We start from the raw sequence: 16,926 nt of genomic DNA on the forward strand, positions 1-16,926 counted from the left end.
GACTCTCTCTCTACCGCACCTGCTGTCTCTATCTCTGAATGATCGGCTATGAAAGCCAACTGACATTTACTCCTGAGGTGCTGACCTGTTGCACCCTCTACAACCACTGTGATTATTATTATCTGACCCTGCTGGTCATCTATGAACGTTTGAACATCTTGGCCATGTTCTGTTATAATCTCCGCCCGGCACAGCCAGAAGAGGACTGCCACCCCTCAGAGCCTGGTTCCTCTCTAGGTTTCTTTCTAGGTTCTGGCCTTTCTAGGGAGTTTTTCCTAGCCACTGTGCTTCTACATCTGCATTGCTTGCTGTTTGGGATTTTAGGCTGCGTTTCTGTACAGCACTTTGTGTCATCGGATAATGTAAAAATTGCTTTATAAATACATTTGATTGACATATTGTTCCCTCATTATATTGTAGCGAACGGAGGGAGCAGGAGGTGCACCCTGGTCTCTGGCATGAATACCCTGGTCTTCCATTTGGTAGGAATTGTAATGTAGCACAGATCGCTACACTGCCCTCTCCAAACGGGAAGCTACATCCCCTTGCTTTCCCTAACCTCAGCCCCCTTACATCCTGAGCTGTGTGTTCCTTCTGACACCAGTGTAGTTAACAGAAAAATCTGGAAGCAAACCCTGGTCTCTGGTGTGAAAGGAAAACACCCTACTCATCGTGCTATGGGTTAAACCACTTTAAATGGCCATCGCAACAATATACTGTTCCCTATCAGATATGGCTTTCCCATCACATAGGCCTACTGTTTTTCCCCCATCATGGCCATCATTGACATTGCTACCAGTGACGTGAACAACAGCTGAACATGATGGCCTTAAACCTACTTCATTCCTGCTCAGACATTACCATGCACCAGACAACCCTGAATAGCCTGGGATACATGGGTCCAAGCCAGCAAAATATCACTAAACCCATCTAAATGCAAAACCACCTTCGCCAAAAGACCTCAACCCATAGTATCTGATGGGGTAACAGTATATGATGAGAGAACAATGTATTTTAGGAACAGTAGGTTTTGATGAATGTGAAAATGTTTAGAATTTATGTATTTAATCTATAACATAATAATAAAAGTAATCATCATCATCATAATCCCTCGACTAACCGGGTGCCTCTGCACATTGACTCTGTACTGGTAACCCCTGCATATAGCCTCGTTATTGCTATTGTTATTTTACTGCTGCTTTTTAATTATTTGTTACTTTTATTTTATTTTTTTTACTTATCTATTTTTTACTAAACACGTTCTTTTTCTTAACTTCTTAAAGCATTGTTGGTTAAGGGCTTGTAAGTAAGCATTTCACACTTGTATTCAGCGCATTTGAAAAATATCATTTGATTTGATAATCATCATAATTTATAGAAAATATATAATTTGCCAATGTGTTGTGGAAATATTTATCGGGGGAAAAGCTAGATTTGAATGAATTCAAACAGAGAATAAAAAAACTGGTTTACATAATATTTAAATGTGATTGTTTTTCTTATCTTTCAATTCCAGGTATTCCATCTTGACAGTATCTGACTCAAGATTCATATTAAATCTGCTCATATTTAACAAAATATAGTTATTTTATAGAGCCACGCTGATGAATCAGAGCTATATTTATATTTTATATTCGATATTTAATTTCAATGATCCCACCACGACTGATCAATGGATGTTCTGTATCAGGGTTCCACGAATGGAATTGCGGAAAATTGTACATCCCCTAAATTACTAGAATTTAAATTTGATTGGGTAGTAAGGCAAAAGAGAAGGCGGGATTGTGTTTCCTATAACGCGATTGGGCTAAGGTCAGCCAATTACGTTGGACGGTGTAAAGCGCCATCAAAACATTTCAATTTGAAATTCAAACGGCTGTTGTGTTTGCAGCGAAACGAGTGTGAATGCCCGTATTGGTAAGTAAATAATAATAAACTAAAATGTGTGAAATGTTTTGTTTATATGTTTATAATTACGAAGAGTGGTTCAAATGAACGGCTGTTTGAATTTTGTTTTTCCTGCTATGGCTTTTCCGTTACACCAACGGTAACGTAATTTTAGCTACACTCCTGCTAACATGCTATTGGTTTATTCACACAACTAAAGCACGGATTTCTAGCTACAACCTTTACACAGTTAGTTTAATTCCACCCACCATTCCACTTGCTAACTGGCCAATGTTATTTTATTTTTGGCTAGCCTATGTCATGCCATTGATGTATTTATGGTCAGCGTTACATGTTGCTCCTTCTGTTTCAGGTACACATTCAAGCCATATGAATAAAGAGGTGAGTGGGACTATAACTAGCCAGCTAACCATCAACCTAACGTAAGCTACCAATCTGAATAGGGTGATTTTGGATATAAACAAGCTTAAGCCAGGAACTAGTTAGTTTAGTCTCTTTCTCTATTGGCATGTACAGAAAAATAACATGCAGCTAAATGGACGGCCTGCTACAATCTGTTGTCACTTTGTAAAGTTAGGTGATTTTTCCTTCACTAACCTCTGCAGAATCACTCCCGACTACCAGTCATGTCTGGTAAAAGGGTCCTCTCCGCTAGCAGCAGTGAGAGTATAAACTCCTGCTCAGACCAACAACCTGCTCAGGTGTGTAAAAACCTTTTGCAAAACTAATACAGACAGTGATGACAGACATGTTCAATTCCTTTAGAAATGCACCACAAACACAAGTTAGACGTGTCCTTTTGTTTTCAAATTATCCTTAATTACCAGTAGTAAATGTTTTTTTTTCTCTCCTTTAGAAAAAGATGAGAAGGGTTGATTCAGACCCAAAGATGAGACAGACAGCAAGTGCGACGGGAACAAAGTGGCCCCTTCCACCAAAGCGCGCTGTTGGTGAGTGTCCTCAAAAACTTCAATGACTGGTTTGGCCAATGTCATCTTGTTTTTCATAGTTTTAGCACTGTTTTTCTGTATTAGCAGTATTTATTTGTATTTTATAACCCTCTCTTAGCAGCCAAATTGATTCGGCATACAGGAGCAGCCACTATAGCTGCTGGTCCCTCTAGAGGTGAGATGCTGTGTATTGAGAAATATGAATGCATGTGATATTAATAGCCAGCCTTGTAAGTTTCTTGTTTGGTAATATTTCTTCACGTTGTCTTTTTTAAAATATATATATTTATATATTTAACCCCGAATAGGGTTTCAGAAGCCGCCCATTGCCTCTGTTGCTAAAGCAGGTAGGTACCCAAGTCCCTTTTCAATCACATGGTCCTTCCTTAATCACATTTTCTGTATATTGCATCCACAAACATTCTCTTCCATATCTTAAAACATGAGGGTGTTGAATGTGTTTCCCTAGCACCAATAGCAGCTGTTGGGGGTTCACGGCGGCCTGCATGGGACCTGAAGGGAAAAGTTACGGACATGGAGGGCAAGATTTCCAATTACCAGAGAAAAGTCAAAACGGTGGCCCAGGAGAACGAGAGCCTGAAGGAGTCTGTAGCTAAAAGCAGGCAGAAGGAAGCACAGATGACTTCAGACCTACAAGAACTCCACACACAGCTCAGGTACAGAGTACCAGGGAACATGCAGAGGGTTGACTATTATGTGAAAATGGGTGTAGTGGCATGGGAAAGGGCATTGTAACCACATAGGAAAGAGTGACTTATTTTGCATAAGGAACATCAAAGGAGAGTGTTAATTTAGCAAAACAAGTGGGCCTATAGCTGACATGATCTCTTATCTTTCTTCAGTCGAGTACTAGTCATAACTTTATGCATACATTTAGCCAGTAGTGTTGTAATGGTAACTTGTTACTCTTTTTGTCCTTCTGATGTTTGTCAATCTTAGCCATGTTTACTGTGTTGCAGCCAGTATGAACTGGAGCTGGCTGCCCTGTCTGGTGTCAAAGAGCAGCTGGCCATTGTGTCCAGTGAGAAGGCCTCCCTGGAGAAGAACTTATGCAACCTCACCGATGAGCACAAAGTTCTTCTGGGCTTGAGGGAGAGTCTGGAGGCTGAGCTTCACAGTGTGCAGGTAGGACATGTTCTCCCACACAAGAAGTGAAATGGCAGGCAGGCCTACTCATTGTGACAACGGATCACCTTGACTGCTGTGACATGAGATGCATGGAGTATAGCTGGTGTTCTAATGTGTCTCTGCTCCTTGGTCAGTAGTATCTAAGGAGGTCTGGCATAGCCCTTTTTGGCCCAGCCTCATTCAAACTCACTGCCTTTACGGCTTGTCACCAGCCCCTGTTGCAGCCCAAGATTTTGTTTTGTTTTTAGTGCATAGGTGTCTGAATTCTCTCTTTCTACCAGACCCAGCTCTCTGTGCAGGCCTCCACTCTCTCCCGTTGCCAGACCACCCTGAGGGAGACCCAGGACACTGTCCGCAACTTGGAGGAGACTGTGGCCCGCCAGACAGACGAGATTCACTGTGGAGAGATGGAGCGCAGGGAGCTTCACAACACAATCCAAGAGCTCAAGGCAAGGGGGTGTTTCAGTATGGGGAATATTTTTATATTTCTGCTTCAAACTGTATGCTCTAGTTAGCTAGGCCCCTGTCCATTTGTAGCTCATGATGGAGGAGCATAAAGTTGCATTCATCTTCTCACACTAACAAGACTGACCGCTCTCTTATTTCTATAGGGAAACATCAGAGTTTTCTGCAGAGTGCGCCCCCTGCAGGCCGGTGGGCAGAGTGACCATATTCAGCTCCCGGCCCACGACAACCAGGCTCTCACACTGGCCAAGACTGAAGAGGTAACAATCACACACCTGAAGCACAATCATGAAATGGGTCACTATAATCATTTAGGTAATTGTATGTTTTTCAGTGTGGACCTCTAATCTTACTCTTCTTAAATGGCAAAAATTGCAAACAAATCATCACTTCCTCATTCCCACGTAGTCTCACATAGGGCGCTCTGGAGACACCCAAAAGAGCTACAACTTCAGCTTTGACCGGGTGTTTGGGCCCTCCATCCCGCAGAAGGATGTGTTTGAGGAGATATCCCTCCTTGTGCAGTCAGCCCTGGACGGCTACAACGTCTGCTGCTTCGCGTACGGCCAGACGGGCAGTGGCAAAACCTACACCATGGAGGGTGGTGAGATGGAGGACATGCGTGGGGTCATCCCCCGGGCTGTGCAGCAGATCTTCCAGGCCTCCAAGAAACTGCGGGAGCAGGGATGGAAGGTACCAATGATGCCATTGGTTTTCATCTGAATGAGTGGTAGCTGTTCCTACAGCTGGACATTTCTATTATAGTGAACAGGGAATTTGAACATGTTGTTTTGACTTTTGCTGTATTGATGTGTTTCTGCTTTTCAGATCAGATGATACTGTATATTTCCCATTTTGATATTTAAGTGGAATGAGTTAAAGCTTGTGTAAATGCATGGTACTTTTTTTGACCGGATTCCGGTACATCCCCCCCCCAGTTTACATTTACTGCCAGTTTCGTTGAGATCTACAACGAAACTCTGCGTGATCTCCTCTACACTGGAAAGGCCAACAAGAGACCGGAGCATGAGATTCGCAAAAGCGCCAACAACGAGGTCACTGTCACCAATCTGACCTACCAGAAGGTCAACTCTGAGGATGAGGTGGGCATTTCAACACTCATATTATCTTAAATTTAACTAATGTTTGATTTTCATTTTATTTGTACGTTTTAGATTTAAAGGTAGACTCAGCATTATGACCTATGCAGAAAGTAAACCGCCTAGCGGGTAAATTTCTGCAACTAAGAGGGGCGAAGCGCTGTTTTGGTCTTGAGGCAACATCATTTCGCTATGTCGACCTTTAAGTAATTTGGATGGCACTTATCCATAGAGACAGCGACTTGTGTAGAATTAAAGTATAGGTATGTACAAATGCATACCAGTAAGTGCATAATAATTACCTCAATAGTGCTACAGTAAAGAAATGATGTGAAGTAGCCTCTTGTTTAAAAAAGTAAATAATAATAATTGTTGCCCATTTAGGACCTGAATTGTCCTACATGTCAAACACAGGGAGGTAGAGCAGTTGTCTGATAAACCTGTATGGGTGGTTCAAATCCCTCTGCAATAAAGTATCCCCCTAGCCTATAAACTAATCTAATGTGTCCATTTTGACCGACTGTTCATCCAGGTCTGTAACCTGATTGCACTGGCCAACCAGAACCGATCCACAGCCCGGACCAACATGAACGACCACTCCTCCCGCTCGCACTCGGTGTTCCAGCTTGACATTGAGGGAGAGAACTCTGGGAGAGATGTCAAGTGCAAATGTAATCGTTTTGTCTGCGTTTTGTACATCTGCAACCAACACAGGCTGAGATGTTAAATTAGAACAAATGATAATCCTGTTGTCTGATTGCGTTCTGTTATGAGAATCCTGACGGGTGTTCCTGTGTCTGTCTGCAGCCTCTCTGTGTTTGGTGGACCTGGCTGGCAGCGAGCGGGTGCAGAAGAGCCAATCCCAAGGGGACCGCTTCAAGGAGATGACGGCCATCAACGGCTCCTTGACCAACCTTGGGATTGTTATCGCTGCTTTGGCTAATAAGGTATATGTTTGCAGCCCAATGCCTCTAGGCTGGTGGCTTGCTTATGGAGCCACGGGTGCTTTGTAAGTTATAGCTTGGTTGCGTTCACTTACCCTCCCACTCTTTGTCTATATTCCAGGAGAGCTATATCCCGTACAGAAACTCAAAGCTGACGTATCTTCTCCAAAGCTGCCTCGGAGGAAACAGCAAGACGTAAGTTGGGTTATGAGCGAAGTTTGAATGGGATTTGTGCTCGGATTAGTCTTTTTAATTGACTGTTGGTTGTACGGTTGTGATTATGAGCAGATCAAAGTATGTAACCTTTTGTCTCTGCTCTTCTAGCTTGATGTTTGTCAACATTTCCCCAGAGGCAGACAGCTTCCCAGAGACCCTGAACTCTCTGCGGTTTGCTAGCAAGGTGTGTGACCTCGCACATTTTATTTTTTTAAACAACATACAATTCACTCTGGAACATGTTCATATTAATGCTGTGCATATTTTGTGTAAATATATGAATAACAATGGCTTTTTTTTTTTTTTTTTACTGTTTATTTATTCTGTTGCAGGTGAATGATTGTGTTATTGGCACAGCATCAGCTAACCGGAAGTAAATGTGCATCCTGTGGAGAGAAATTAATGTGGTGTCTGTACATTGTGGTTTTTAGACATATGCCCTTGTATTAGTGGTTATTTTATATTATTCATTTTTAATCAATTGGATCAGAGATACAACAGTCAAAAGCTCTTTTTGTTTTTAAGTCTTTGTCTTGTAGTTAATAATCATAGATGGATGTTGTCAGTAGTGCAGGGAAAACAGTTTACCCACCTTTTTTGTTTGCCCAACCATTTACCCACAGTTTGCTGAAAAATTCTGTTTTGAGTATAAAAATAATATTTTCATTTTAATAAAGCTACATACAAACATTGTCTCCCTTTTGCTTTCTTGGGCAAGGCAGCTTCAAAATGCAGATGTTTCAGCCTATTTGAGTGCTTTCTGTGGTGGTGGGGCAGCCAGTGGAAAATATGGAGTGTAGGGAGGGGTTGGTAATTTTTTGTTTTGCCATAATTGGCTCAGTGTTCTGTCACTCATGGGAACACCACTGTACCACACCTTAAATCTACATGTAGAGATCTTGGGTGTTGCAATATACTTATGTTAGAATTGACCATACAAAAAGTCTCAAGGTCATTAGCCACAGGTCAAATCAAGTTATATCTACAGTAGCTTTGATTGGACTGATGTCAACATCATACTTTCAAAATCTTATCAAGCTAGATAAGCAGTCATCATGCATCAAGTCAGCAATCTACTGGCAAATCCTTTTCTAACCTTGTCATAAGATAAATTATAGATAAAATGTATTGGCCATTGATTGTAAACATTTCAAGATGGAAATTGCAAATTCAACAATGAGTGCTAAGACATTACTGCAGCCTGAGGTTTGATCCCAGGCTGTGAAGCGCACGATTGGGTTAGGGGAGGATTTGGCTGGCAGGAATGTCCATGTCTCATTGTGCTCTAGCGACTCCTTGTGGAGGGTCGGGCACCTGCAGGCTGACGATCTTCAGTTCGACAGTGTTTCCTCTGACACGGGTTAAGCAAGCAGTGTGTCAAGAAGCAGTGCGGCTTGGATCTCCACCTTTGCCAAGTCCATAGGGGAGTTGCAGCGATGAGACAAGATTGGAACTACCAATTGGATATCACGAAAAAGGGGGTAACTCTATGGGCCATAAGTTTGAATACATTGGCCAAGCTGTCAATTCAGCATGACTTCTGCCGTGTTCAAAAAAATTGGAACCTCAGAACTGGGAAATCTCAAACTTAAGTGAGTTCAAGACTACTGGGACCTCGGATAAAACTAGCTCCGACTGGGAATATAATTTAACGGTCATCCAACTTGGAATGCCAACTCCGGATTTCGGGCCTCTTTCTAGAGCCCACAATTAGGACCGCCGCGCCACCTTCCTGTTCAAGTGAGCATAGCACAACAAGGTGAGTCCAAAAATGTTGTGTATGCTGCTGCATAAATTATGTAATATGTCAAGGAGATATTTATACTGTAGCCAAGAAAGTAATACTAAGTATGTTGTGTAGTAAGCTGTTAGTAGCCCATGTGCATCACCCTAATAATTTAGCCTACTGTTCTGACTTGATGTTGCAGATGTAGCCTATAGCCTGTTTTAGAGAAATGTAATCATTGAATATTGTAAGAGCTTTCCTAGTCTGTTTATATGCCCCCATTTATTTATCCTACGGTTCTGGCTTGGTGTACAGGGAGAATACTGCAAGGATGAACCATGTTCTGAATTCTGTCGCTGTAGATTTCAAAAGCTGAACAAATAGTTATTGACTACGTCTGTCCTAGCATTAACGTCTTAATCGAAATTACGGATCGCCTCTTATCTGCTCGCCGTCCCCTTATACCATAGTCTGTACATCTTAACTGTCAGTAGAAACCACATTTGTTTAATCAAGTCAGCCATATCAGCTTTGTTTTTCAAAAAGGCAGTAAATGAGGCTGAATTAACTGTTTCGCTGCCAGACAAGGCTCTGCTGATAGCCAGGTGTAAGGATTCACTCCATGGTGCTGAAAAGAAAGCTCTACTGTTAGGGCCTACATAAAGCTGTCCCAACAGTTTGTCGGCACTGTTTTGTCACGGTTATAGCGCAATGAATGTATTGTTTAGTGTTGTGGCTTTGCTGGCATGCATAAACATTTGTTTGCCCCACCAAGATTCACATGCTAAAATCTCCCCCGCTAAGCAGAATGGTTATTTCGTCTGATAATGTTACCTTCCAGATCTGTTTCAGAGAGGTTAAACTGAAATACAATTTATTCAGAGAGGAAGAGGCGAAGTGAGAGCGCTCACTCTCCACTAAATATGTTCAAAATAAGCCCAATGTGTTTCTATGGGTTTAATATGCAGACCTAAACTTGCCGCAAGCCTTCCCGCCTAGGGCGGAGATATGAGCATCTCATTATATCCACAAAAATATAAACGCAACATGTAAAGTGTTGGTCCCATGTTTCACATGCTGAAATAAAATATCCTAGAAATTTTCCATTTACACAAAAAGATGATTTCTCTCAAATGTTGGGCACAAATTTGTTTACATCCCTGTTAATTTCTCCTTTGCCAAAATAATCCATCCACTTGAGGGGTCACTAGACATGTTACCCATAGAGCATGTTTGGGATTCCCTGGTTTGACGTGTACGACAGTGTGTTCCAGTTCCCGCCAATATCCAGCAATTTCGCATAGCCATTGAAGAGGAGTGGGACAATATTCCACAAGCAACAAACAGCCTGATCGAGTCTAGATGTGTCATGCTGCATGAGGCAAATGGTCACACCAGATACTGACTGGTTTTCTGATCCACGCCTCTAGTTTTTTAAAGTAACTGTGACCAACAGATGCGTATCTGTATTCCCAGTCATGTGAAATCTATAGATTAGGGCCTAATGAATTTATTTGACTGATTTCCTTGAACTGTAACTCAGTAAAGTCTTTGAAATTTTTGCGTTTATATTTTTGTCCAGTATACATCTGGTTTAATGAACTAACCTCTTATTTGACCACTTTCACTAAACGCCACAAGAGGTTGAATTAGCTTGGTTGCTATGCTACCTCCAGTGTCTAGTCGGTAATCGAGACAACCCTGCTACTTTTTTAGTCGTCTGGCATTTCTTCAAAGGCGGCGCATGATGGGTTGTATGCAAAACACGATGGAAAACAAATCATACCATTGGAAATGTATATGTAAACAACGGAGAGAGGGTAGCTTGTCGGTATAGAGTCTGGCTTGACATAATTGTTTCAAAGGTGCACATTCTGAAACGGTAAGTTGTGTTTAGCTTGCTAGCTAGATCCGTTTTAACAAGCCAATGTTAGCTAGCTACCAGTAGATAGACATTGAAGGCAGTTTTTAGTTGTAGCTAAATGATGCTCTCACGATTAAGAGCTTGAAAATTACTATGCTTTGTAACGAGAGAAACTCAAAACACTGCCTTTTCAACGCATGTCCACCGGCGCAGACTGTTTACACACCAGCATGCTTTACTACTAGCTAGCTAGATTGGCTACAAATGCTAGCTGGTTAGAATAATTGCATTGCTATCTGTTATTTTGCTATGCATGTGACAACTTTGATTTATAGAACCAATCTGTAGTCTGTAACATTAACCCCAGCAAAATGTTAATACATGTTTTTGAGTCTCAAGGTAGTGTCTGTCATTCAGAGAAATTTGAGTCAATGTATTATAAGAAATAATCGGTTGTGATCTGTAAAGCTTAGCTTACATTACATTAGTTTTGATTGGTTGATTGACCACCTAGTGCAATTTCATAATACTGTTTCGGGAATGTGGTTGAACAATGTTTTGTGGTAGGCATTAATAAGCACTAATAAAGGGTCAATCTTAGGAAAACTGCCTACTTGTAGGTAAATGAAAGGATATAAAACATTCATCCACCACTTGATATAACGTGGCCTTTGAATTATTCTGTCACAAACTTAACTTTCCATCTCTTCAAAAGCTTAGATGCATTCTCTGTCAATGGGGCAGGGCTGTAGCAGCTCAGGTGCCCCCTCTGGCTCGGTGGTCCAGGTGTGCTTCCCCAGCTCCCAGGCGTCTGTACTGGACAGCCTGAATCGGCAGCGTGAGGAGGGCCAGCTCTGTGACCTCTCCATCCAGGTCCAGGGGAAGGTGTTCAAGGCTCACCGCTGCGTGCTAGCTGCATCCTCACCCTACTTTCACGACCAGGTGTGTGTCTTGTTCTGCTTGCTGGTGCGTTGCAGAGCCAGACTGAACTTAGTTTAACTCTAACAGCCTCTGATAGTGTCTCAGTTTTCATCCAGGGCCTATGGCACTATGCAACTTGCTGCACTAAAGTGAGAGCTTACGATAACCTTGATTTTGTGCATTGGGATGTCACCAGCCATCATTAACTGTCCCCCCCCCCCCCCCCCCCCCCAGGTGCTCTTGAAGAACATGTCCACTGTCTCCATCCCTGCCGTCATGGACCCGCTGGCGTTCGAGAGCGTCCTGAGCTGCGCCTACACGGGCCAGCTGCGCATGCTCCGCGAAGACATCGTCAACTACCTCACCGTGGGCAGCGTGCTGCAGATGTGGCACATCGTGGACAAGTGCACAGAGCTCCTCAAAGAGGGGCGGGTGGTGGGTAGCGCATCCCAGGGGGTCATTGAGGGAGTGCAGGGGAACCCTGGATGCAGTAGCAGTGAAAGCTCCCTAGGGGCTGGGAGTGCCCAAGCAGGTGGAAGCAACACCCAGGCAGCCCCTCACCCTCCCAGCCGCCCGTCCCTGAGTGAGAGCCAGTCTCCCAGCAGCACCAACTACTTCAGCCCCAGAGATGTCAACTTCGGAGGGGGGGCAGCTGGAGCTGCAGGGCAGGAAGGCGTGAACGCCACTCCCAGCTACTGCACCCCTTCTGGGGCCGAGGAGGCCTTCCTGATCGAAGAGGAGGATGAAGAAGAGCTCCTGTACCATAGGAAGCAAGGGAGCAGCAGGAGGAAACGGACAACCTCTGTCTCGGACCAAGAGGTTGGAGTCAGCGACAGCTTCGGAGTGTCGTCCTACCAAGACGGGGACGCCTCCCCTCTCCAGAAGCGACCCACCTACAGCCAGCCCAGCATCATGCCCCGGAAGCAGTGGTTGGTGGTGAAGACGGAGAGACCACAGGACGATGACCTGATTGTGGTGTCGGGGGAGGAAGGGCCAGATGAGGAAGAGGAGAGAGAGTTGGAGATGTTGAGGGAGAGGGAGAGGACGTTCAACATATCCAATGTCAGGACTCTGTCTGGAGAGCTGAGGAGCAGAGCGGACCATGAGATGGAGACACAGGTTAGTCAAACCCTTGATGCGAAATGTTTGTCTGTGTATGTGGCTACTTACCATTCTAACTTATCAGGAGGACAACTGTCAGTTTCTGTATTTTTGGATCGTTACCAAACTGAATCAGTTTTTCTCATAGATGGATTACTGCCAATCTTCTGAAGATTACCTCAAGTTTGACAGTGGTTTGATGGACCAGACTCCCCCACAGCACCTTCATGACAGTGCTGGTCAGAGTGGTGGCAGAGCTGTTTCTGCCCTACTCGGCCAAGTCCAGTCTGCTGCTGCTGCTAGAGCTCAGCTCTTTCCCATAGACATGCAAGGCAACCAGATCCTCATGTACAGCCAATCCTCTTTAGACTCCTCTCAACCCATAGGAATAGGCATGGCTGGGGCACCATTTAAAGGGCCAAACTTAGAGCATGGAGCGGTCCATTTGTCAGCACAGGGGGGTTTGGGCGGTGGCATAGATGGACTGGATGGGGGTGGTGGCGGGGGTTCAGGGAAAGTGTTCATGTGCCACTGTGGAAAGACCTTCACCCACAAGAGCATGCGCGACCGCCACATCAACATGCACCTGGACCTGCGTCCCTTCAACTGCCCCGTCTGCGCCAAGAAGTTCAAGATGAAGCACCACCTGACGGAGCATATGAAGACCCACACGGGGCTCAAGCCCTACGACTGCCACGGCTGCGGCAAGAAGTTCATGTGGCGCGACAGCTACATGAGGCACCGCTCCCACTGCGAGAGACGTGGCGGGGCGGCTGGCAGGCGCGAGGATGGGGGAGGGTCCGACCGCACTGATGGCGTCTCCCCTCAGCACCTCTCTCATCTCCCCCTCTCGGCCAGTCAAGATGCCGTTGGTGGCAGGACTGGGATCTCTGTCTTGTCGCCACATCATTCCAGTACAGGTAGCAGCAGCAATGCCGTCTCTTGCCTGACCATGGCCAGTGCAGGAGCGCACTTAGGGGTCAACTCTCCGAGCGTGTTGCAGGGTCAAGGTTCTGTGTTTGGTCTGGGGGTCAGCCAAGGTGGGTGTGAGGAGGAAGTGTCTGAGGTTGGTGATAATGATAGTGTCACTTGACCAAACGGGTGAACACCATTTGTGTGTTTAAGACAAGGGGCTTTGGAGAGGTATTCCAATGACCTCTGGAAAGTGCCCCTCCTTGGAAAATGGCTATGGACCATTGTACAGTTCAGTGTACTGGACATGTCAAGGTTATTCTCTGTATGACTGTTTTGTGGCACATGCCAGTAAGAAAACCAAAAATCAAAAGAGATAATGACTCACCAACAACACTTTTGGCAAAGTCTAAACTAGAAATAGAGAGGAAAGTTGCAAGTGATGTGTTCTACAATATTCTACACTTTGTTCTGCCAGGGAATGAGTGCATTTCAAGTAAGTGTCTGTGAAGAAGACCCTTGCAGTACTGCGGTCTTGTTTCACAGGATGCCCTTCCACATGGGTGATGTGTTCAATGTCCAATTCCAGTGTTACGGTACAGTATTACATCACTTACTAATCTGCTCCCATTATGATAGGTGCAAAACTATAAAGTGTATAGTGTGTTTACAAGTCATCATTTAATATTGATCGTAGACAACAAAGCATTACAGTCTGACACTTGGGTTACTTACGGATCATTCCTTACTCAAACTGCCAAATTCCAATGCATGCCTCGAGACAGTGAGTACTATTAACAGTAGGCAGGCTCAAGAAAGCTGTATCCACCAGGATTCTGTATGTTTTTACCAGGGTTTTACCTTCTATGAAGGTTGTGGTTATGTTTTTATTCAGGAGAAAAACTTGTTGCTTGTAGTCTTCGTGTGCTTATCTGTTAAATCATGTGGTAAAATGTCATGATTGCAGCAGTTGAGGAAATTGCATTTGAAGTGAGTGTAAACTAAGTGTATATAATGAAAGATATGTTTAGATTTATCAAATAGGGAATATTTAACTATTTAACACTAATTTATATACTTAATTTGACTGCCTTACTAGAACATACAGTGGGTGTAGGGTCTGAAAATAGACACCCTTGATAAAAAATGAGTATAAATGTTAATACTGAGCTATATTGTATGCAAAAGAATTTGAAATATTATTTTATACTAATACAATTGCTCAGAGAAAGATTGTCTTAAAAGTCTCAAACATAATCATTTTACTCCTGACACCCCTTTTTTCAATACCCCACCTTGTGAGGATAACTGCACAGAGCCTTTTTCTAAAATGTTTTATGAGTTGTTGAACACTTTGGGAGGGATTTTTGGAACATTCCTCCATTCAAAACTCTTCCACATCCTTGATATCCTTCGTCTGCGCTTATGGACTGCCCTCTTCAATTGGGTTTCAAATCCGGAGACTGAGAGTTGAGCTTGACCCAGTACCAGGACATTTTGGCCAGGAGGAGGAAACTTCGCCACAACTGGATCTTCCAGTGAGACAATAACCCCAAGCACACATCAAAATCCACAAAGAAATGGCCATCTGTCTCCAGACAGAAAAGGGCAGTCCATAAGCGCAGACTAAGGATCTGGAAAGATTCTGTATGGAGGAATGGTCTAAGATCCCTCCCAATGTGTTCTCCAATCTCATGAAACAGCTCAATGTCATTATCCTCACAAGGTGTATCAAAAACAGGGGTGTCCATTTTTACCCCTACCTTTTGAGGGAAAAAAAATATTAAACAAAATGGATGTCTCTTAGCATTGTATTAGCATATAATATAGCTCAGTATTTAAAATATTTTAGTCATTTTTCTCATGATCAAGGGTGTCAATTTCAAACACCACTGTTTATAGAGAAAGTGCTTTTGGTCAATAGTGAGTTTCGTATTGACTCCCTCCTAATTCTCAAGTTGGCTGCTATTTGTGAGATTGAAAAGGAATTCCATGGACTGTTTCAAGACTTTACAGTATGGTTTCAATAGAGGTCTGTTCAATAACTTTCCTGGCTGCATTTCATAGCATTTACATCACATAAAAGGATTCAACTTCATGTAACACATTTTCATCAGTTGATCTTAGTCTGTACTATTGTATGACACTTAACAGCCAGTATCCAGTTGTCATCTTTATGGCAGGATAAATACCTTTTTTTCATAAAGGGAAAAATTGTGAGGTTAAAATATAGAAAGCTTGTTGCTACTGTACACTAGGTCTGAAATATACTGTTTAACTTCTGAATAGTGCATATTTTGGGTTACATTATTTGATATTGAACACGATTGTTGTTGCACATGCGTGTGGAACCGGAGTTGTTGCCTAATGCCTTCGATCACACCTACAGCGTCATTGCGCAGCATCATCGACGTGTGCAACAAAAGTTCAACATTCACCTTCTATAATGTCTGTCAAGCCTTCTACGCATACCATTTTATGCATACGTTCGATAAATCCAACATATGCACCACACAGAACGCACTGCAACTGCCATGTTGCAAGGCAAACGCAGTGTTCCATTGGAAATGAATGTACTTCTGGTGTACCAAAACACAATGGCGCAGTCGGTGTGAGCGAGGCGCAAGTCTTTCTTAGACATTGTTACTTTAGGCCAAGTACATCAATGTGATCTTTATCAAAAGGCTAAATAAAATACCTGGTGTAATTTAGCAAGCTGTGCCTTGTTCCCATGTGTGATCTATGTTACATTTGTCTTTATACAGTCTTGTACTAAACTGCCCCCTCCACAGATTTGATGTTGAATGCTCTACAACAAAGCTTTGTGTCCAGCAAGATTACTCTGCCCTTAACCTTGTTCTGAACACCTCCAAAACAAAGGTCATGTGGTTCGGTAAGAATGCCCCTCTCCCCACAGGTGTGATTACTACCTCTGAGGGTTTAGAGCTTGAGGTAGTCATCTCATACTTGGGAGTATGGCTAGACAGTACACCATCCTTATCCCAGCACATGTCCAAGCTGCAGGCTAAGGTTCAATCTAGACTTGGTTTCCTCTATCGTAATCGCTCCTCTTTCACCCCAGCTGACAAACTAACCCTGATTTGGGTGACCATCCTACCCATGCTAGATTAGGAAGATGTAATTTATAGATCGTCAGGTAAAGGTGCTCCCGAGAGGCTAGATGTTATTTACCATTTGGCCATCCGATTTGCCACCAAGGCTCCTTATAGAACACATCACTGATGCTTATTTATAAAACCCTCAAGTCTCACTCCCTTCTGAGATACCTACTGCAACCCTCATCCTCCACATACAGCACCCGTTCTACCAGTCACATTTTGTTGAATTTGGGTATGTCATTTTTTGCAAAAATGACCCCCCCCCAGGGTTGGATCTAGGTCCACAAAGCACACATTGTTCTTAATAGACTTGCCAAGTTAAATAAGTATAAAGTCAATTTCTGTAATCTGTTTTCGCATTTCCAAATGTACAATTAATGTTTTTCTATGCCTTTACCCACAAAACACCTGTGGAGTGTTCAGATAGAAATATGGTATGTAGAACAAACACACATTTCTGACATGTGATTACTAATTCCACGTTGGCTTTATTCATGGAAAATCTATCTGCCTTGTTCAACAACGTTGGGCAACAATGTGGCGCTTTGCTT

At 43.3% G+C, this 16,926-nt stretch overlaps 2 protein-coding genes across 5 annotated transcripts; both read left to right on the top strand.

Annotated features, from left to right (window-relative positions):
* The first annotated feature begins 1,788 nt into the window (after nucleotides 1-1,788).
* On the top strand, nucleotides 1,789-7,420 carry kifc1 (kinesin family member C1). Of its 3 annotated transcripts, none has more exons than XM_036952776.1 (17): nucleotides 1,789-1,917; nucleotides 2,261-2,289; nucleotides 2,514-2,609; nucleotides 2,765-2,858; nucleotides 2,977-3,033; nucleotides 3,167-3,205; nucleotides 3,328-3,535; nucleotides 3,839-4,004; nucleotides 4,289-4,456; nucleotides 4,619-4,732; nucleotides 4,881-5,165; nucleotides 5,411-5,575; nucleotides 6,105-6,243; nucleotides 6,380-6,519; nucleotides 6,638-6,711; nucleotides 6,841-6,916; nucleotides 7,065-7,420. In XM_036952776.1, exons 2-17 carry the CDS (start codon nucleotides 2,278-2,280, stop codon nucleotides 7,107-7,109), a joined length of 1,878 nt encoding a protein of 625 aa, XP_036808671.1. In that variant the 5' UTR covers nucleotides 1,789-1,917; nucleotides 2,261-2,277; the 3' UTR covers nucleotides 7,110-7,420. The 3 variants fall into 3 exon arrangements, with proteins under 3 accessions (XP_036808671.1, XP_036808672.1, XP_036808673.1); XM_036952777.1 differs by having other exon boundaries at nucleotides 2,980-3,033; XM_036952778.1 differs by lacking the exons at nucleotides 1,789-1,917; nucleotides 2,261-2,289 and adding an exon at nucleotides 2,307-2,330.
* Nucleotides 7,421-9,691: 2,271 nt separating this feature from the next.
* On the top strand, nucleotides 9,692-15,967 carry LOC110496221 (zinc finger and BTB domain-containing protein 22). Of its 2 annotated transcripts, none has more exons than XM_021571996.2 (4): nucleotides 9,692-10,340; nucleotides 11,043-11,264; nucleotides 11,478-12,362; nucleotides 12,493-15,967. In XM_021571996.2, exons 2-4 carry the CDS (start codon nucleotides 11,043-11,045, stop codon nucleotides 13,435-13,437), a joined length of 2,052 nt encoding a protein of 683 aa, XP_021427671.2. In that variant the 5' UTR covers nucleotides 9,692-10,340; the 3' UTR covers nucleotides 13,438-15,967. The 2 variants fall into 2 exon arrangements, with proteins under 2 accessions (XP_021427671.2, XP_021427670.2); XM_021571995.2 differs by having other exon boundaries at nucleotides 9,693-10,340; nucleotides 11,038-11,264.
* Nucleotides 15,968-16,926: the final 959 nt, after the last annotated feature.

The sequence above is a fragment of the Oncorhynchus mykiss genome, chromosome 18, assembly GCF_013265735.2.
Source record: "Oncorhynchus mykiss isolate Arlee chromosome 18, USDA_OmykA_1.1, whole genome shotgun sequence".
Taxonomy (NCBI): Eukaryota; Metazoa; Chordata; class Actinopteri; order Salmoniformes; family Salmonidae; genus Oncorhynchus; species Oncorhynchus mykiss.